We start from the raw sequence: 22,146 nt of genomic DNA, 5'->3' as shown, positions 1-22,146 counted from the left end.
TTCCGGGCATGTCCCACCGGTAGGAGACCCCGGGGACGACCCAGGACGCGCTGGAGAGACTATGTCTCTCAGCTGGCCTGGGAACGCCTTGGGATCCCCCGGGATGAGCTGGATGAAGTGGCTGGGGAGAGGGAAGTCTGGGAGTCCCTCCTAAAGCTGCTGCCCCCGCGACCCGACCCCGGATAAGCGGAAGAAGATGGATGGATGGATGGAGCTAAGCTAAAGCTGTGGTGTTAAACTACAAACCTGAAGCTCAAATCATGATAGCAGAAACGCCGGTCAGTATCCATCTTTGCCGTAAAGGTCCTGATGGCTTGTTAGATGCCCCTACGAAGAAACAGATGTATCTAAAGCGTATGCAACAGAGGCCTACAGAAAAACTTGAGCGGAGCTGGCATCTAACACCGGAGACTCTATGGGGATTTACATTTTTTTTACGAGACTGGTGAGTTGTCTTTCTTTATGAGAAATCAAGAGAGCTCTGGATCAAACAACAGCAACTATGAGCAGGCCGGTGCGTATGGTACGTTGAACTCAAATGACTGGGGTGTTTTAAATCAACTCCTGCCCGAGGTTTTGACTGAATTTCTCAATGAATACGGGTTAGAAGGTGAGCTGAATGTAACTTGGATTTCAAGAATTACAGCCAGCGGAAGATGTTTTTTCCGGCTTAAAGTTTCTCCTCAAACTGTTGATGGGACAGAAGATGGGGAGCTAATCGATCTAATGTATCTAAAGCTAGAAGTGTTTAATAGCGAATGTGGAGTTTTCCAGACAATACTGAATATACCATTGACTGCCTGGTATGAAAGGATGCAAGCATTTGGTGAGAGTATTACGGGACTTTTTCTATCAAGCCGTGTCTGGACAAACGTCGTCGGAGTGAAACGTAAACTGACTTTAGATTAACCCTTACTAAAAAAATTAACTTTAAACTACCCCCTCCTCAGCACACTAGATTGTGCTCCTCCTAGCCCCTCTCGTTTTCTCACCTGCAGTCACAGAAAGGTGGAGTTGTAGTCATTAGCATAACTATCTAAAATGTATAAGAGCGGACTTGCAGACGCCTCTTTCACACACACACACAACAGAGAAAGAAGATGGCTCAAAAAACCCTAGCCAGACGACTTTTACCAAGTTTTGTACCTATGGCATCACATTCTGGTCCAGCCCTGACAACTCTGATGCAGAAACAGATGATGCGGACACGGCCTTCATAGCGGCACCACGGCCAAGCACGGCGGCTGAACAACCGGGACCAACGCCAGCGACAGGGGTGGAAAGGTTTGAGATTCTTCCATTGCCTACTCCCGACCCGAGCGAACGCATGTCACCGATCTGCTTCGGCGATCTGCAACCCGATTCTCTCTACGGAGCTTTGTCATCAACCTTTGATGTGTTTGAAACCCCTGAAACCTCGGGGTACAACCTAACAAGCACGATGGAGCAGCAACAGCAGCAGCACCAGCAGCAACAGCAACAGCATGAACCGTGGTCCTCGTCACGAGCCATCGAGCTGTTTGACGACGCATGCGCACGCTATCCTGAAAATGGCATGGATTTGCCCTGCTTGTCTGCTGCTGACATAAGAGTCATGCTCAGAGAGACAGAGACAGAGGTGCCCGGTGGTTTTGAGGAGGCTGACGACACGATCGTTGACAACTACCCCCCGCTGGACCTTGAGTTTGGCATCGTTCCTACGGTGATGTCGACACCTGTGAGAATCAACACACAACAGGACGCAGAATATAATATGACGGTAGAGCCTCTTAAATGGCTGGTGATTGAAGATAACACACGCCTGAAATTGATGGTGGCTAATCTTTTGTACGATGCCTTAATTGAAGCATGCTAAATTAACATGTGACGGATGTGCTCTTGACGATCTTAGCCAGATGCATCATACGTGCTTGTATGTTGAGGATTGAAGCTTTTATTTCTACGCGAATTATGAAGCAGTGACGGCTGAGTTGTGCAATGCTGACTTCCTCCATACGTTGTCGACAATGCTTTTCTATTTTAAAACCTCAGCATCTCTTATAAACATTCGCAATACTGTTTCTGCCATTCTACACGACCTAGCTCACGAGTGCAAGAACTTTACGCGGCTCCGTATGATAAAACAAGAAGCTCGTGACACTGTGTTGAGTAACAACGAAGTAGCGCTATTATTTAGAACGTTTGGAAAAACACAATGGGAAATATTGTGAAAAAAATGTGGGCCCAACTGGTGACTATCCTAACAGTGTTTCTAGATATAACCGGGGAGCAGCTAAAGAAGTTTAAAACTCTAATAGGGTCCAAAGTAACACCATCTATGTTATCTTCAGTCATGCGTTATGATAAACCTTAGGAGTTGTAGAAATTTTTTTTTTTTTACCATGTTTTTTTTTTACCATGGTTTTATTTTTACCATGTTTTTATTTTTACCATGTTTTATACCTGTTTCTGCTTATTAGTAATGTTTTTAAGAACTAGTTGAGTTTTTTCTGTAATAAACTATTGTGACCAGAAAAGCGATTGTTTCTCTGTGTTTATTCAATTAAGAATCACAAGACGTCATACCTGTTTGTTTCATTAACAGCGTCACACTCTGATATCCAGCAGAACTTACCTAACAATGGGTGGCGAGAGATGTCTTCAAAGACTCTATTATTGTGCTAAGAATCCAGTTAGTTTTGGTGGAGAGACACGCCTACACAGAACAGCGGGTGTTAGCTGTGAAAACACTAACATTAAAAAAGTGAAAGCTTTTTTATCCGATCAAGATGCTTACACTTTACACAAACCAGCCAGAATAACTTTTCCTAGAAATAAAGTTTTTGTTCGAGGTCCTATGAGACAATTCCAAGCAGATTTATGCGATATGCAATCACTAGCACGCTACAATGATGGATATAAATATTTACTAACCGTAATCGACATTTTCTCGAAACGTGCATATGTACGCGTTTTGAAAGCTAAAATAGGTACGCAGGTCACCAAAGCATTTGAAGATATCCTATCAGTTAGCGGTTCGCCAAACAGATAAAGGGGCGGAGTTTTTTAACAAACATTTCCAGAAATTAATGAGAAAGTACAATATTACACATTTTGCAACATCTTCCAATACAAAAGCGCAAACCGTTGAACGATTCAACAAAACGTTGAAGACGCGCATGTGGAGGTATTTCACAGCTAAGAACACGCAACGCTACATTGATGTAATTCAGGATTTTATTGTCAGTTATAATGACAGTTTTCACAGTAGTATAAAATGACACCAAATGCCGTAAACGAGGATAATAAAGATATTGTTTTTACCAACCTGTATACAAACAACCCTTTTCAACGCGGGGACAAGTTCTGATTCGCTCCAGGTGAAACTGTACGGCTTTCAAAGCTGAGAGGGGCTTTTGAGAAAGGTTATTTACAGAGTTATACAGATGAAATATTCAGAACAACAAAACGTCTCCATCGCGTTCCTCCTGTCTATAAAATATCGGACTTCGATGGTATGCCTATAGAAGACAGCTTTTACGAAGCGGAATTACAAAAAGTAAAAATAAAAAAATTTTCGCATACAGAAAATTATTAAATCACGCACCGTGTCAGGCAAACACGAGTCCCTCGTCTACTGGGTTGGGTGGCCAGCCAAATTCGACAGTTGGGTACCCGCAAAGAGTATTAAAAACATTTGACGATAAAACGGCCATTCTGTGAAAATTACAAGATAGGTGAAGGCCAGAGAGAATTCTACGTAACATTAGCGTCAAATGCTAGTATGCATCTTTTTAGCGAGAACAGCCTCACAGAATTTAAAACCAAACTAGCGCAACATATCGATTTAAAAGGTTCGTGGGAGGTCGGTTTATGTGAGATTTCATACATCAACTCAATCCCTAACGTTCCTGAGAAAAAACGGAATTTCTATCTGAAACAGCCTAAGATTCTGGTTCATAGAGGGGACGTGTTCCAAGATGAATCATAAGTGCGGACCATGCTTAAAACGCGAGGCGGGCTCTATAAAGATCATGAGTCATTAGCTTTGGACATTCAAACTCTATTAACTAAAGCGAGTAACAAAAAGATTGATGTCCAATTTGATCAACATAAACAGAGGTTTTTGTTTTCGGGCGAAGAAGGGTTGAGAATTATGTTCAAGAGCCCCCTAGCGTACATTGTTGGAATGAACCCTGAACATTGGCTCTCACTCAAGCCGGAAGGCGTAAACGCACAACATCCTGCCGACAGACGAGCCGGATCATATTTCATGTTCATCTACACTGACGTCATACATCATCAGACAGTTGGTGACGCCTACGCTCCAATGCTTAGGACCCTACCTATTGAGGGTAGTTACGGCGACGTTGTAAACAAAACTTTTAATTCTGTTTACTATTTAGATGTGTGCAGAAGCCATATTGAAACCATTTCGGTTTACCTGCGAACAGACCAGAACAATCCGATAGATTTCGAATACGGGAAAGTCATTCTCATTCTGCATTTTAGATCGAAATAATAAAAAATAATAATCGACAAAACGATACAGGTCGGGATGCGTTGTTGATGCCATCATAATTTTCAACCCGCCCCAATCCAAAAGGGGGTGATTTATGATACCATAACAAGTCATAAAAAGGTCATAAAATTTTATGACCCCTAACTCATTTGCATATGAATAGACATCAAGGCTTGGAGCATTCTTCATTTGTGTGTGTTGTTGTTTTATCTGAGAGTCGTAGGACATCCACTTCTCTTGTAGATTGTACGGAAGCTTATTGAGTGATGGGGGCTACTCCCCTAGCAGTGTCTAGGTAGCCAATCCTGGAAGAAATCCATCCTGCTTTGCTGCATACGATTCTTGTAGGAGGTCGGCGAAGTCGGCTAAGTAGCTTGGCTGGCTCTTTGTTGGTGATCTTCGGGAGGTTTTCCAGCCTGGCGAACAGCGCCCCTTCGATTGCTTCGGGGGTGCCGTAGCAGTCTTCAATGCGCTACCAGATGGCTCTGAGGGCACCTTACGGTTTTCTGATATAGGCCGCTTTGAGCCGGCGCGCTTGATCAGACGACTCTTTGCCAAGCCATGGACAACACCTCTCACCCCCTCCATGAGATTGTGCGGTCCCTGAGCAGCTCCTTTAGCGGGAGACTTTTGCACCCTCGGTGTAGGAAGGAACGGTTCCGCAGGTCCTTCATTCCCTCTGCTGTCAGACTTTACAACATGCGTGGCACCTGATAAAATGAATGTTTTTCGTCTCTACTTATTCACCACGTGGTGAATATATTCATTTGCACATGCCAGTGTGGGCCAAGTTTGATGGGTGATGAGTCAGGGGGTGTGGCAAGTTCACAGGAGAGGTTTGATTCCATGGGAGTGGGTGCTGGTTCGGTGAGAGCTGGTTCCGTGGGGGTGGGTGCTGATTATGGGTGATTCGGTGTGTGTGGGGGCTGTTGTTTTCCATCCCGTCTTTTGACCTTGGCGATCACCTTTGGCCGGGTTCTTGGTTGTTTTCCTCCTGCTGCTCTTCCTCTGGCACCTCTACCGGTTTTATCTCCATGTGTCCTTCCTGTAAACCAGGGGTGCTCAATACGTCAATCGCGATCGACCAGTCGATCGCCAAGCTACTACTGGTTGATCGCATGACGTTTAAAAAAAAGAAAATAAATTACTGTATGCTAGAATCTAGCCCATCGCTTGATTGACATACAGGTAGGCCTGTCGGGAGGCGATCACAGTGAACCGCACATGTGCAATAGACAGTGACTCCAACCCCTCACCGAAGCATGTTTAACGGCCGCGCACACACAAACCGCCAAAGTTTATAAGTTAATCAACGCACGCACTCGCTTTTTTCTTTTAAACAAAAGAAAGTTTATGACCATCAAAAATGAGTGGGGTTGCTGGACCAAGTAAGAAGCCAAAAACGTATCACTTTCATACGGAATGGGAGTTGGACTTTTTTCTCACAATGTCATTTTCTAAGTGCATTTCAAAAATACACGCACTATATTATATTATTTATTTATTTATTTATTTATTTATTGTAGTTGGTAGATCTTTGTGACTTGGTCATTTTAAAAGTAGCTCGTAAGCTCAAAACGTTTGAGCACCTCTGCTGTAAACCATTCTTGCACATACATCCACTTCGCCCACTGTCGCACACCGCCCATTCATCATTCTTTCAATTTTGTCATTTGGTACGGGATTATGTGAGCTTTTGGCTTTGACATCATCAATTTATTAATGTTCCCTGACCATGCAAAGTTTGTACTCACCACTTACCATGTTTTTGTTTGTTTGTTCTTTTGATACTCCATGTACTTGCTTACGTCATCATATTCTTAGTTTAGTCATGCTTCCAACCATATCTTTTCTTTGTTAGGCAAAATATTTCCCTCTGTCCAGAACGTTCAGTAGTAATTGAAAACTGGCGTCTAAGCATTAGTCAAAACATAAGATATAACCAAGTACTGAACATTTTTAGATGACTTTGGCAGTGTCCGTTATTTAGAAAATCATCAGGCATGCATTACACAGTTCCTTGAGGGTCATTAAGCTATTCAGACAATATATCAAAAACATTTGTTATTTCAAAGTGCTCAGAAATACATATCAGATCATAAAGTTATAAAAACCTTTGTCATTACCACCTATCAAAAATGTCTAGTTGTGTCTTCTTTATTGATTTGGTGTGTAGGTATAATTATATGCTTAAAATGTTTCTTTTATTGATTTAATATGTGAATATACATACTTGTCTGCTTATGTACTTTATTCAATGAGGTTTGAGCATAACTGTTTTTGTAGCTAGGCAGGACTTTTTGTATTTCGACCCCATTCCTTAACCGAAGGCCAAAACCTTTTTTACAATGACCTTTACATGTTTATATTACTTCACACAAACACTACATCCATCTGCTCCTGGTTCGGCCCTCCGGTCAAAATTTAGAACCCAATTCGGCCCGCAAGTCAAAAAATTTGCCTACCCCTGGTTATCTGTAAGGGGGAGGTGTAGTAGTAGTTAGGACTACTATTCCCATAATGCATTGTTTGTAATGTGGGCACGAGGTTTGGAAGTAATGAGAGCTCGAAGCAACACGCCAGTGTCTAGTGTGATCATTATATTATATATATTACACATACAGTGCCAAATCTGGCCTGCGTCTAAATTTAGATCGGCTCGAAGCATTGTGTCATAAAATCAATAATAAGTGGCCCGCTGGCACTGTCGCTGGGACCTGCGCGCCCCAGAGCGAGCCACATGGCCGAAACTCTTCTGAACGGGAACGTGAACATGAGCGAGCGCGTCTCCCCCGTCCGTCCCTTCCCAGTTCACACGCACTCAGGTGTCCGTTTGCAAGATAATCAGTGACACAGACACTTCCTCATTCAAATGTCCACACACCAAGGACTAAAGCGACGCTAAAATCAGACGCTGCAAGTGTTTTTTTAATTTTTACTTTAACAGATGCACTGATCGGGTGGCACTTTTAATTTCATTGTACATGTGATAATGACAATAAAGATCTATCTATCTATCTATCTATCTATCTATCTATCTATCTATCTATCTATCTATCTATCTATCTATCTATCTATCTATCTATCTATCTATCTATTCATCCATCCATCCATCTATCCATCCATCCATCCATCCATGTGACGCTGAACAGGGAAAGGCAAAAAAAACAAAAACACGCACTACTGGTGAGAGCTGTCTCCTTCGTACTAACTCGACGCACTACTATGCGTCCGCGCCGCCCACTCACAGTGATCGAAAACAACAAAAAACTATTTATTATTATTTTGTGATTATGATGTAATTTGTTGCGTATGAAGTTGAATTAAAAAATAAAATGGAGAATGATTTAATTTGGATTAAAAATCTGACAATAATAAAACAAAACTTAATACATCTAATAAAAACTGAATTCACCTTTAATAAAATTGTTCATTTGTACGTATTTAATTTTAATTTAATATTTAATTATTATTTTAATCTTTAACTTTTCTGGTAGTGCAATTGACAATAGATTCTCATTTGCAATATCAACCTATCTGCAGACAGCAAAGGATATAGTTACATATTTAAAGGCCTAGAGACATCCCCTTTTTTTTTTCAATTAGAACGGAATTTGATAGAATGTATAAAGTGAACACATTTGCCGCATTGGAAATTAAAAATGGACACCGATTACTAAGAATAAAGCTAAAATGAAATGCCAGTTTATCGATCGGGTCCCGCAAGAAGCCACACTGGCGGCGCCATTACTGTGACGTCACAAGTTGTACATCCGGATGTCAACAAACCCAAACAACATGGCAGATGATAGCGACAGCTCCGTTTCTAGCGGCAATATTAGCATCATTTTATCCGATTCAGAAACCTCTTTTGACGCAGAATATGATGAATCCAGCAGTTCACTTGGGCTGAGCTGAGCACATTTTCTGAATTGTGCCCCTCCCGTCACTCTGGTTAGGTTGGCATAGTAAAAAGTGCTCTTGGGGGCTTTAGTGTGCCGAGTTGATCTCGGCACATGAAGACATGACCACCTGCAACGTTTGGTTTAGGTTTTATAAGCATTTTTAATTTTATTGCTTAAATCGCATTTTCTCGACGAGCTGAGCACGTTTTCTGAATTGTGCCTCTCCCGTCACTGTGGTTAGGTTGGCATAGTAAAAAGTTCTCAGGGGGCTTTAGAGTGCCGAGTTGACCACTGCGCATGGAGAAATGAACATCTGCAGCATTTGGTTTAGGTTTTAGGCGCATTTTTAATTTTATTGCTTAAATCGCATTTTTTTCAACGAGCTGAGCACGTTTTCTGAATTGTGCCCCTCCCGTCACGCTTCGACATACTTTTCAAAGTCAAAGTCTCAAAGTATCCTTTATTGTCAATTCCTCCGCATGTCAAGACACACAAAGAGATCGAAATTACGTTTCTCACTATCCCAGGGTGACAAGACAGAGTTCACAACGCACATACAAGTAAACAACACAGGAAAATTAAAACAAGAAGATGAACAATAAGAGTGATAGCACGCTAGCCGCTCCCGATGCACAGCAGAGTCCGGAAAGATGACAGTCAACCAGGCCACTGTGAACACGAGCACACAGCAGGCACGCACTGTCCGGTTCGTGGATCCTATCAGGCGAACGCAACCCATCTTGTCGTCCCGCGAATGAACGTACGCCAGGAGAATGGAAGGCACGGCTAGGCGAGCTGGGTTGGCCGCAAACCTGGCCCGATGGTCTCCGCGCTGGCCCCTCTTCTCTTTTTGTTTACATTCACTGAAGCTAAACGCGTACAACTTGAGACGTCATGAGACGTCACTTCCGGCTGGCGGCTCGGTGCAGTCAAACTCGTCTGCGCGGCAAATTTAAATTCTATTTTTCAGAGTAACAGCTTCCTTTTCGTTGTTTCGATCGTCAATTTATATTTATAAGCCCATAAGCTAACTAAAACCGATTTATACATATACCGGTGTCACTGGGCCTTTAAAAGTTCAATTACAATGGTAATGGTTCAAGGAATGTCCATTTTCAGTGAACCAAATCTGCAAACAGTTTGGACACTTCTGGCCTGCACCATCGGCGACTCGCATCGCTCCGCCTGTTTTCGACCGGTTTTTAGACTAAAATACGTCACTTCCTCTGTGACTCGGCAGCACGTCACGTGACACACGAAAGCGGCCTTAAACAGGCCAGTTTCCTTGCATGGGTAACACATAAGTATCCCCACTCCGTTGTTTAAAAAAGATATTTGTGTCGGCAGCTTCGTAGCAGCTTTTGTGACGCCCACATTGGTCCACTTTCCACTACTGCAACGCATTTGACATTGCTTGACACGCGCACTCGTCCAGCCTTCGAACTGGCCATGGAGGACGCAGTCATTGAATTTGGACACGGCCATGGTACCTACACCGGAGCCCGGATTGTAATTTACTACTACTTTACTGTAGTTTTTAAAATTATTTTAAGCAACAAAACTGGCGAAACAGCAACCTTGCAGGTCAATGACGTGGCACGCTCTGTCTCAATTCTGCTAATTTCGTAGGCTTGTAGCCTGTGCTCCGAAATACGGTGTGCACTTCTATTGAGCATGTATATGTAGTTTGAGAATTTGGACAGGGCCTTCAAAAGAGGTGGAGGAGGAGCAGGATATTACGACAACGAGACACGCACGCGACAAGAAGGTCAAAAAAGACGAGGAAAATGTCGATCGCTATATTGCTTCTAAGGCAACGATGGACATCAAAGGTAATTGCCAATTCACGTCATCGTGTAATAACTTAATTTGTCAGTTGATATTCCCCACTAATCATATTCGGTTGATCAAGGCTTACATTCTTGGTCAAGTCCAATAAGATTTGCACTACTAATATGAATTAAAACGACCACAGATAACCGTACATCAGAGTTGTCCTCTTTCTGTCGCATGTCACACTCGCACGCTTTATTTTAATTTTCCACCCCAAGAAGTACAGCTGGATCAAAAGGTTTTGTCATTTTTAAAAAGGTAGGGTGTTGTTTCGGCGCTCTGATTGGTTGTTGCTGCTGCGTTACAATGTCGAACTCATTTTTGTCGCGGGCCACATCGTAGTCATAGTTTCCTTAGGAGGACCATGACTGTCAACGCCTGTTCTTATACAGTAAAATTAAAAACAGTAAAAACTTTTTTCTTTTTTAAGCATTTTAAAAAGATGAATGGTACTAATAATTCCCAGAATTTTTTGTAAAAGTGAAACAATTTATAATTATAATTTTAGTATTAACACATGAAGTCGTTGCACAATTTGTCTTCGCAGTCTACATAAAATGATGTGGTGGGCCTCATCTGGCCCCCCGGGCCTCGGGTAGAGTCTACAGTGTAGACATGGGCAAACTACGGCCCGCGGGCCACATCCGGCCCACCGGGCCGTTTAATCCGGCCCGCCAAACTTGAATAAATTGTATTATTGAACTTTTTTTTGGGTAATTTTCCCTGCAATTACTATGTTTCCCCAATAGATGGAGAAGCGCTCTATTTCCATTGGTGCCGAATTTCGAGTGTGGGCTGTGACGTCAGCATTCTCGTAATTCGCGCTCTGAGCTTTCAGATACAATTTTACGTTAATGCCACCCACAAACCTTCCCTTGGAATCCTTCCACTAAAATGAGTGGCCCGAGGAAAAGAAAGGTGGACGAGTGTTTAAAAAAAAAAAAAAAAGAGAGGACAATTTGGCTCGACCTACGTGTGTGAGCAGACGTTCAGCCACATGAACGTCAACAAAGCCCGTCACAGCTCTAGGTTAACGGACCGACACCTCGGCTCTATCCTAAGAATTACCACAACAAATTTTACTCCAGACCATGATGCACTAGCAAAATAGGGAGACCAACAATACTATTGATTTCTTTATTACTTTATTTAGAGGTATTCTTTCACCGATTCTTCAAGATGATGTATTTGGTCAGAATGTTTGCTGTTTGATGTGATTTCGCTTCATTAGATAAACATATTTCATAAATTTGACCTGCAGGCGCTGAAGTGATGGAAACTATTATTCATAATAACAGTGTTGTATTTAATGAGAATCAATGATAGTAGTTTTTGGGTGAAATATTTTTTTAATGCTGTTAATAAATGCATTTGTTTTCAAAAAGCTTTTTTTGAATATCTATGCTTTACTACCTACTAAAAGCACAAACCTTTTATGCAATGACCTTTACATGTCATTGCTATTACTTCACACAAACACTCCATCCATCTGCTCCTGGTTCGGCCCCCCCGATCAAAATTTAGAACCAAATTCGGCCCGCCAGTCAAAAGGTTTGCCCACCCCTGGCACTGTAGAGATTACAGTCTTCAATAGGGTTGGCTATCATTGGACGATTCCGGTTCCGATTCTGTTTCTTCAATTCATTCCGGTGTAGGTACCACATCTATTCGGATGTCACGGAGAAAACTTCTAAAAACAGTTCTAGATAATTTTATTCATGGTGTACAGTCTGGGATTATTTATTTACTGGACCCAATTAGTTAAATTGTTAATGTTTGGAAAAAATACGTCGCTATTGTGTTTATTTTTAATCAAGCAATCTACCATTGACTCACTCAAAACGTTTAAAGGGAGGGTAGCGAGCCCAACATTGGCTCTTTTGTGATAGAACATGTAATAAAGATGATGCCAGTGGTAGAATTCGCCCCTGAAAAATATCCAAAGAGATTCAACGGTATTTTGGAAAAGAAGGGCTTACTGATGTCTGCTTTTTGGGCAGAGTCTGCTTGATTTGATACATCAGCCTGACTACGTCACGGAAGGAAGAGATCACAAGTTCTCGCTTGGAAATCATTGTAGAGGCTAATCCTTGTCATATGTTGCAGTTGTCATAAATAGAAACCCATCCAGCCATCATCTGTACTGCTTGTCCCCATGGGGGTCGCGGGCGTGCTGGAGCCTACCTCATCTGTCATCGGAGAGTAGGTGGGGAACACCCTGAACTGGTTGCCAACCAATCGCAGGGCACACAGAGACAAATAACCATCCACATTCCCACTCAAACATTGCAATTTGGAGTGCTCAATTGGCGGCCTACCTATCATGTTTTGAGGATCTGGGAGGAAACCGGAGTTCCCGAGGAAAACCCACGCAGGCGGTGTTACTGTTCATCTGGCTTCCAGATTAACTGGTTCCCCATTCCCAATATGGCGGTTTGGGAAAAGTCTCATAATATATATATTTTTTCTGGTGATTTGTCACAAGCTATGTCAAAATTGTTCAACTGCACAACTGTTCAATTCTTCAATATACACGTGAAAGAAACCATCTAACCCCTAACCCTAACTTTTGACTGGCTGCAAGAAATTATACACATGGTAAAAATATAAATATAAGGTGCCGAGCGATTTGAACCCATGATGTTTTTCAAGGACATATTTTACACAATACAATATTAGTATATAATGAGTGTCTGATGGCTGAGTGGAAGAGCAGCGGAAATTAGCTGTTTCTTTATTCCTTAGCATCATTGGTTCAAACCCCAAAGCTGGTTTTGAGTTGTTTTATGTCTTCAAACCAACGTATGGCACCACAGCCGGTGTATCTGAATATGCTACTCTTTCTACATCAATCCATAATTCTGAAATTGATTTTCCTTGAGTTAATGAGCAGGTCAATCAATCAGGTGTTAGGACCTGCCCACCAAACTTTGATGGGCGAGATTGACAGTTAAAATAAATTCATGACACACTGCAACATTATTAACCATGTTAATATTAATGAAATAGAAAATAACCACATACTGTATATTTCTCGCCATAAACAATGGTAGTTTCAAGGCATTGACACACCCGAAAACTGTTGGCTTCCTGTCAACCCCTGCCGGGTTTTTATATGCATCCCAGTACAATGCATGACGATGCATAAGAGTCTAGTGACATGGAGCTAAATTACAACAATGCAAAAAAATAATGCAAAAGGAAAAAATGGCTCATACAGCGTGCAACTCTGGCCGTCTCTCTCCTTTAACAAGCCAATTCAAATGATCCAGGATTGTTATCAAGTTTCTGAAGCTCTTGCTGATGACCTGATGATTTGAACCAGGTGTGTTTGAGGAAGGAAATATCTAAAACATGCAGGAAAGTGTCCCTCAATTACTAATTTAGATGATCAGACTCATGAGCAAATTACAATATCTCACAAAAGTGAGTACACCCTTCTCATTTCTGCAATGATTTAATTATATCTTGTCATGGGACAACACTGAAGAAATGACACTTTGAGACAATGTTAAGTACCCTAATTTCCGGACTATAAGCCGCACCGGACTATAAACCGCACCAGCTAAAATTCGGGGATAGTTTAGTTTTTTTCTTACATAAGCCGCACCGGACTATAAGCCGCACGTGTACATGAGTTTTTTACAAAGAAAGACAGTACACAGAAAGCCATAAAAATCCATAAATACGCTGCGCCGCCATTTAAGCCTCAGGGTTCAAAGTAACCTTCTGAAAGAAATGCATTAAAAGTTCACATTCATTACAACTTCTTTTTGGTGAGCAAAATGTCAGAAGAATTTAATTGAAATGCTGATTGATTGGGTTTTAATACAATGCAGATGGTCCAAACAGCGCCACTGCTTTGTGTAATCTCTGAGTCACATGGCAGAGTAAGAGAAAGGGTTAAGAGCCCTTTGACGCAGGTCACCTAGCGTGCATTCCTACTAAAGCTCATAATAGTCACAAGCAACACAGCCAGAATAAGCAGCAGCCATAGTAGTGTTTCAAAATAGTATTTTTGTTGTTTTTTTTTTCTTCAAGATACCGCACAACAGTGGTCCACAGCCTTTTTACGAGTGTATAAAAGTGATCAAGTCATCACAAAAATCACGAAAAAAATCTTATATAAGCCGCACCTCCGCAGGGTTCAAAATTTTGGAAATAAGTCGCGGCTTATAGTCCGGAAAGTACGGTAGTCTACTTTAAGACAATGTTAAGTAGTCACTGTAGAGCACAGGTGTCAAACTCAAGGCCCGGGTGCCAGATACGGCCCGTCACATCATTTTATGTGGCCCATGAAGACAAATTGTGCATCAAATTCACGTCATTACTAGAATTGCAAATTATCTTCACTTTTAATAATATCTTTATTTTTTTTATTATATTTGACCAGTTTTTACTAATCTGATTTCAAAGTCAAAAGTCAAAGTCAAAGTCTGCTTTATTTTCAATTTCTTCACATGCCAAGACATACAAAGAGATTGAAATTACGTATCCCACTTTCCCACGGTGACAAGACATAGTACACAATATACATACAAGTAAACAACACAAAAAGTAAAAACAAGAAGGCACAAACAATGACTAAATAAGAGCGATGAATAAATAATAAATAAACAAACAACATAATAAATAAGAGGAGCAAAAATGGAGCAAGTGTGCATACAGCAGGCAGTCAGAACAGCGCAAAACTACAGGACGTTACGCAGGAGGGGGGAGAGAGTTCAGGATCCTAACAGCCTGGAGTATGAAGCTGTTGGTGAGTCTGGTGGTGCGGGAGCGCAGGCTCCTGTACCTCTTCCCAGAGGGCAGACGATCAAACAAAGAGTGAGCGGGGTGACTCACATCACACACAATCGTGGTCGCCTTGCGGGTGAGATGGAAGGTGTAAATGTCCTTCAGGGAGGGGAGCGAAGCACCAATAATCCTACCAGCTGTGGTCACTATGCGCTGCAGGGCCTTCATGTTGTAGTCAGTGCAGCTGATTTGAAACTTAGTTATTTGTCAGTTTGTTTTGTAGCTTTTACTGTATATAATGTGAGGTGCTCATACAATGAATGTGTAAAATGCTGGCAACAAAAGTGAGTACACATTAACTGAAAATGTCGAAATTAGACCCAAATGTCAATATTTAGTGTGAGGTACTGAATGCAGAATTTGAAGAAAATGAAAGACTTCGCATACTTTTTCCTCCCTCTATATAGTTGTGATTTAGCTGAAACTTGAAACTTTGTCCTAGATTAAAATATGTCCTACTTGTACCAATGTTTGCGCTTTTTTTGTAGTGTTATTTGTTGAAGAGCTGGGGCACACTGAGGACCTGCATGTCAGCGTTGTGCACCACTCAGACTGGAGAGGCTGTAAAGAGCACAGCAAAAGGTATGTTGGAAAATGAACTATTTTTCAAGTTTGCTTTGTGTTTGCATGAGGTTTTGAGTATTTTCCGTTTTTAGATAAAAACACACAATTTACATAATTTTTGAAGATTTGGTCTACAGGTCTAGGTTTGGTTTGATATTTTATTTCTTGCAATACAGTGGCACAAAAGGCCAATGATGTACCGTATATTCCGGACTATAAGTTGCAGTTCTTTCATAGTTTTGCCGGGGGTGCGACTTATAATCAGGAGCAACTTATATATGAAGTTATTAACACATTATTACTTAATCATTAACACAGTTTTTTTTTTGTTTGTTTGTTTATTTCGAACATTAAAAGAAATACAAGAAAAAAAGTAAAAAATACAGAAAATGATAACTCCATAGTACAATAGAACATAAAAAAAAAAGAAAAAAATGATATTGCATTATAATTTTCCCTTTATAGTAATTTCATATTTGTTCAAAAGGGAGTAGAAGGAAGCCTAAGCTTATCTTACTTATCGTACTTACTTACTAGTATAGTTGATCACTTCACATGTTATTTCCACTTTAAACCGCATGAGGTCGCACGAGGTCTGTGGAATAATTGGAACCGCAACTGACAATGAGTCTGAATCCATTCATTGACTTCCGGAGAAAAGAATTGTTTATAACACAGAGTACAGAGACACAGAGGACGAAGATTTCGATGGATTTAATAATTTGGAGTGACACAGATGGTTTGATAAACTTAATTATGTTATAGTTATTTGATTTATAGTTTATATCTAGTTACTATATAGGCCTGTGGAATAATTGGAACCGCAGGTGACGATGAGACTGACGTCAGCGCCGCATGTACTTCCTGAGTCCGCAGCGGTGTTTTTTGTAAGTGACATAGAGGACGAAGAATTACATGGATTTAATGATTTGGAGTGACACGAATGGTTCGATAAACTTGTTTTATATGTTATAGTTATTTGATATACACAGTGATCCCTCATTACTTCGCATTTTGTTTATCGCGGCTTCACTACATCGCAGATTTTTTTTCCAAATTAAAAAAACATTTAAAAGTCAAAATAAAACTTTCAAATTGAGGAAATGTGTCTAGCCTTTAGGACAATGTAGTATTGCTCCTAATGTTCGTTTACATTCCTTTAGAAGTCCGTTTTCGCGTGTTAGCACGATCGTGAATTAGCACGATCGCGAATTTGCATCTTTCCGCTACCTTGTTAGCCTGCCCAATACTTCTTGTTGGTGACCGTACTTCGCGGATTTCACTTATTGCGGGTGGTTTTTGGAACCAATTATCCGCGATAAACGAGGGATTACTGTAGTTTATATATCGTTATATAGGCCTGTGGAATAATTGGAACCGCAACTGACGATGAGTCTGACGTCAACGCCGCATGTACTTCCGGAGTCAGCAGCGGCGTGGTTTAGAAGTGACACAGAGGACGAAGATTTCAATGGATTTAATGATTTAGAGTGAAACGGATGGTTTGATAAACTTTATAGTTATTTGAATAACTGCTTATGTTGCATCAGGCACGTTCTCAGTTCCTCGTTTGTGTTTATGTAACGTTAGCATACCGTATCGTTTAGCCTGTTGTTGCCCATTCATGTCTGTTCTTGGTGTTGGATTTTGTCAAATAAAGTTCCCCAAAAATGCCATCCATCCGTCCGTCCGTCCGTCCATCCATCCATCCATCCATCCATCTTTTTCCGCTTATCCGGGGTCGGGTCGCGGGGGCAGCAGCTTTAGGAGGGACTCCCAGACTTCCCTCTCCCCAGCCACTTCCCCTCTGTGAGCCAAGTTGTCTGGGGCTTCATGCTCCTGGCAGGGTCACCCATGGCAAAAGGGTCCTAGGTGAGGGGCCAGACGAAGCACGGCTCACAAAAAACCCTTATGATGAATACTGTGAATGGAATTCACTTGGGATCCCAAGGCGTTCCCAGGGCAGCTGAGAGACATAGTCCCTCCAGCGCGTCCTGGGTCGTCCCCGGGGTCTCCTACCGGTGGGACATGCCCGGAACACCTCCCCAGGGAGGCATCCAGGAGGCATCCTGATGAGATGCCCGAGCCACCTCATCTGGCTCCTTTCAACGTGGAGGAGTAGCGACTCTACTCTGAGTCTCTCCCGGATGACCGAGCTTCTCACCCTATCTCTAAGGGAGAGCCCAGACATCCTGCGGAGAAAACTCATTTCGGCCGCTTGTATCTGGGATCTCGTTCTTTAGGTCACGACCTATAGCTCGTGACCATAGGTGAGGGTAGGAGCGTAAATCGACTGGTAAATTGAGAGCTTTGCCTTTTGGCTCAGCTCTCTCTTTACCACGACGGACCGGTACAGAGATGCTGCACCGAGCCGCCTGTCAATCTCGCGCTCCATCCTCCCCTCACTTGTGAACAAGACTTGTACTGACTGATTGTACTGATTAATGATTGTTTTTTTTATTTGACCTATACACCACAATTTCACATAGCTTAATATAAATATAAACAGAATAATTGTATTCTTCTAATTACCAGTACCATCCATCCATCCATCCATCCATCCATCCATCCATCCATCCATCCATCCATCCATCCATCCATCCATCCATCCATCCATCCATCCATCCATCTTCTTCCGCTTATCCGGGGTCGGGTCGCGGGGGCAGCAGCTTTAGGAGGGACTCGCAGACTTCCCTCTCCCCAGCCACTTCATCCAGCTCATCCCGGGGGATCCCAAGGCGTTCCCAGGCCAGCTGAGAGACATAGTCTCTCCAGCGCGTCCTGGGTTGTCCCCGGGGTCTCCTACCGGTGGGACATGCCCGGAACACCTCCCCAGGGATGCGTCCAGGAGGCATCCTGATAAGATGCCCGAGCCACCTCATCTGGCTCCTCTCAACGTGGAGGAGTAGCGACTCTACTCCGAGTCTCTCCCGGATGACCGAGCTTCTCACCCTATCTCTAAGGGAGAGCCCGGACATCCTGCGGAGAAAACTCATTTCGGCTGCTTGTATCCGAGATCTCGTTCTTTCGGTCACAACCCATAGCTCGTGACCATCGGTGAGGGTAGGAGCGTAAATCGACCGGTAAATTGAGAGCTTTGCCGTTTGGCTCAGCTCTCTCTTCACCACAACGGACCGGTACAGGGTCCGGATTACTGCCGACGCTGCACCGATCCGCCTGTCGATCTCACGCTCCATCCTCCCCTCACTCGTGAACAAGACTCCAAGATACTTGAACTCCTCCACTTGGGGCAGGATCTCATCCCCGATCCGGAGAGGGCATTCCATCCTTTTCCGATCGAGGACCATGGACTCGGATTTGGAGGTGCTGACCCTCATCCCGACCGCTTCACACTCGGCTGCGAACCGTTCCAGCGAGAGCTGGAGATCACGGCCTGAAGAAGCCAACAGCACCACGTCATCTGCAAAAAGCAGAGACGCGATGCTGAGGTCCCCAAACCGGACCCCCTCAACGCCTCGGCTGCGCCTAGAAATTCTGTCCATAAAAATTATGAACAGAATCGGTGACAAAGGGCAGCCTTGGCGGAGTCCAACCCTCACTGGGAACGAATCCGACTTACTGCCGGAAATGCGGACCAGACTCTGGCATCGGTGATACAGGGACCGAACCGCCCTTATCAGTTGGCTCGGCACCCCGTACTCCCGAAGCACCCTCCACAGAACCTCCCGAGGGACGCGGTCGAACGCCTTCTCCAAGTCCACAAAACACATGTGGACTGGTTGGGCGAACTCCCATGCACCCTCGAGGATCCTGCCGAGGGTGTAGAGCTGGTCCACTGTTCCACGGCCAGGACGAAAGCCACACTGCTCCTCCTGAATCCGAGGTTCGACCTCCCGACGGACCCTCCTCTCCAGCACCCCTGAATAGACCTTACCAGGGAGGCTGAGGAGTGTGATTCCCCTGTAATTGGAACACACCCTCCGGTCCCCCTTCTTAAAGAGGGGAACCACCACCCCAGTCTGCCAATTCAGAGGCACTGTCCCCGATGTCCACGCAACGTTGTAGAGGCGTGTCAGCCATGACAGCCCTACAACATCCAGAGCCTTTAAGAACTCCGGGCAGATCTCATCCACCCCCGGGGCCTTGCCACCGAGGAGTTTTTTAACTACCTCAGTGACTTCGACCCCAGAGATTGGAGAATCCGCCTCAGAGTCTCCAGGCCCTGCTTCCTCAATGGAAGGCGTGTAGGTGGAATTGAGGAGGTCTTCGAAGTATTCTCCCCACCGACTCACGAGGTCCCGAGTCGAGGTCAGCAGCACGCCATCCCCACTGTAAACAGTGTTGACGTTGCACTGCTTCCCCCTCCTGAGACGCCGGATGGTGGACCAGAATTTCCTCGAAGCCGTCCGAAAGTCATTCTCCATGGCCTCACCGAACTCCTCCCACGCCCGGGTTTTTGCCTCAGCAACCGCCGAAGCCGCGTTCCGCTTGGCCATCCGGTACCTGTCAGCTGCCTCCGGAGTCCCGGCCAAAACGGCCCGATAGGACTCCTTCTTCAGCTTGACGGCATCCCTTACCGCCGGTGTCCACCAGCGGGTTCGGGGATCGCCGCCACGACAGGCACCAACGACCTTACGGCCACAGCTCCGGTCGGCTGCCTTAACAATGGAGGCGCGGAACATGGTCCACTCAGACTCAATGTCCCCCGCCTCCCCCGGGACGTGGGAAAAGCTCTGCCGGAGGTGGGAGTTGAAGCTCTTCCTGACAGGAGATTCTGCCAGACGTTCCCAGCAGACCCTCACAGAGCGTTTGGGTCTGCCAGGTCGGACCGGCATCTTCCCCCACCATCGGAGCCAACCCACCACCAGGTGGTGATCAGTTGACAGCTCCGCCCCTCTCTTCACCCGAGTGTCCAAAACATGCGGCCGCAAATCCGATGACACGACTACAAAGTCGATCATCGAACTGCGGCCTAGGGTGTCCTGGTGCCAAGTGCACACATGGACACCCTTATGTTTGAACATGGTGTTCATTATTGAAAATCCGTGTCGAGCACAGAAGTCCAACAATAGAACACCGCTCGGGTTCAGATCAGGGGGGCCGTTCCTCCCAATCACGCCCTTCCAGGTCTCACTGTCATTGCCCACGTGAGCATTGAAGTCACCCAGTAGAACGATGGAGTCCCCAGAAGGAGCGCTCTCCAGCACTTCCTCCAGGGACCCCAAGAAGGGTGGGTACTCTGAGCTGCCATTTGGTGCATAGACACAAACAACAGTCAGGACCCGTCCCCCCACCCGAAGGCGGAGGGAGGCTACCCTCTCGTTCACCGGGGTGAACCCCAATGTGCAGGCGCCCAGCCGGGGGGCAATAAGTATACCCACACCTGCTCGACGCCTCTCACCGTGGGCAACTCCAGAGTGGAAGAGAGTCCAGCCCCTCTCGAGAGGGCTTGTACCGGAACCCAAACTGTGCGTGGAGGCTAGTCCGACTATATCTAGTCGGAATCTTTCTGCCTCGCACACCAGCTCGGGCTCCTTTCCAGCCAGAGAGGTGACATTCCATGTCCCAAGAGCCAGCTTCTGCAGCCGGGGATCAGACCGCCAAGGTCCCTGCCTTTGGCTGCCGCCCAGCTCACATTGCACCCGACCCCTTCGGCCCCCCCACAGGTGGTGAGCCCATTGGGAAGGGGGACCCACGTTTCCATTTCGGGCTATGCCCGGCCGGGCCCCATGGGCGAAGGCCCGGCCACCAGACGCTCGCCTTCGAGCCCCGCCTCCAGGCCTGGCTCCAGAGGGAGGCCCCGGTGACCCGCGTCCGGGCGAGGGAAAACAAAGTCCATTTTACAATGGAAGAAAATTGAGCAGGTTTAAGTTATCGTAGGTGTGGCCCTCTGACACAACTCAGGTTTTTCATGTGGCCCCTTGTAAAAATTAATTGCCCACTCCTGCTTTAAGAACTCCGGGCGGATCTCATCCATCCGCAGGGCCTTGCCACCGAGGAGTTTTTTAACTACCTCAGTGACTTCGACCCCAGAAATGAGAGAAAACGCCTCAGAGTCTCCAGGCCCTGCTTCCACAATGGAAGGCGTGTCGGTGGAATTGAGGAGGTCTTCGAAGTATTTTCCCCACCGACTCACGACATCACAAGTCGAGGTCAGCAGCATGCCATCCCCACTGTAAACAGTGTTGACGTTGCACTGCTTCCCCTTCCTGAGACGCCGGATGGTGGACCAGAATTTCCTCGAAGCCGTCCGGAAGTCATTCTCCATGGCTTCGCCAAACTCCTCCCACGCCCAAGTTTTTGCCTCAGCAACCCCCGAAGCCGCGTTCCGCTTGGCCATCCGGTACCTGTCAGCTGCCTCCGGAGTCCCGCAGGCCAAAACGGCCCGATAGGACTCCTTCAGCTTGACGGCATTCCTTATCGCCGGTGTCCACCAGCGGGTTCGGGATTGCCGCCACGACCAGCTGGGGGGCAATAAGTATACCCACACCTGCTCAACGCCTCTCACCGTGGGCAACTCCAGAGTGGAAGAGAGTCCAGCCCCTCGCGAGAGGGCTAGTACCGGAACCCAAACTGTGTGTGGAG

At 44.8% G+C, this 22,146-nt stretch overlaps 1 protein-coding gene across 3 annotated transcripts in view; it reads left to right on the top strand.

Moving 5' to 3' along the window:
• Positions 1-9,701: 9,701 nt before the first annotated feature.
• The window catches only part of ndufv3 (NADH:ubiquinone oxidoreductase subunit V3), a 32,047-nt gene continuing 19,602 nt past the window's right edge, over positions 9,702-22,146 (top strand). For 2 of the 3 annotated variants that reach the window (XM_049728441.2, XM_049728442.2), the window contains exons 1-2: positions 10,110-10,238; positions 15,525-15,618. In XM_049728441.2, coding sequence (XP_049584398.1) covers positions 10,194-10,238; positions 15,525-15,618 — 139 coding nt within the window. In that variant the 5' untranslated portion in view covers positions 10,110-10,193. Of the gene's footprint in view, positions 10,239-15,524; positions 15,619-22,146 lie in introns of all 3 variants that reach the window. The other variant, XM_049728443.2, reaches the window with a different exon arrangement.

This window comes from Syngnathus scovelli, chromosome 8 (genome assembly GCF_024217435.2).
Source record: "Syngnathus scovelli strain Florida chromosome 8, RoL_Ssco_1.2, whole genome shotgun sequence".
NCBI lineage: Eukaryota > Metazoa > Chordata > Actinopteri > Syngnathiformes > Syngnathidae > Syngnathus > Syngnathus scovelli.
This window is presented reverse-complemented; position numbering and strand designations above follow the sequence as displayed.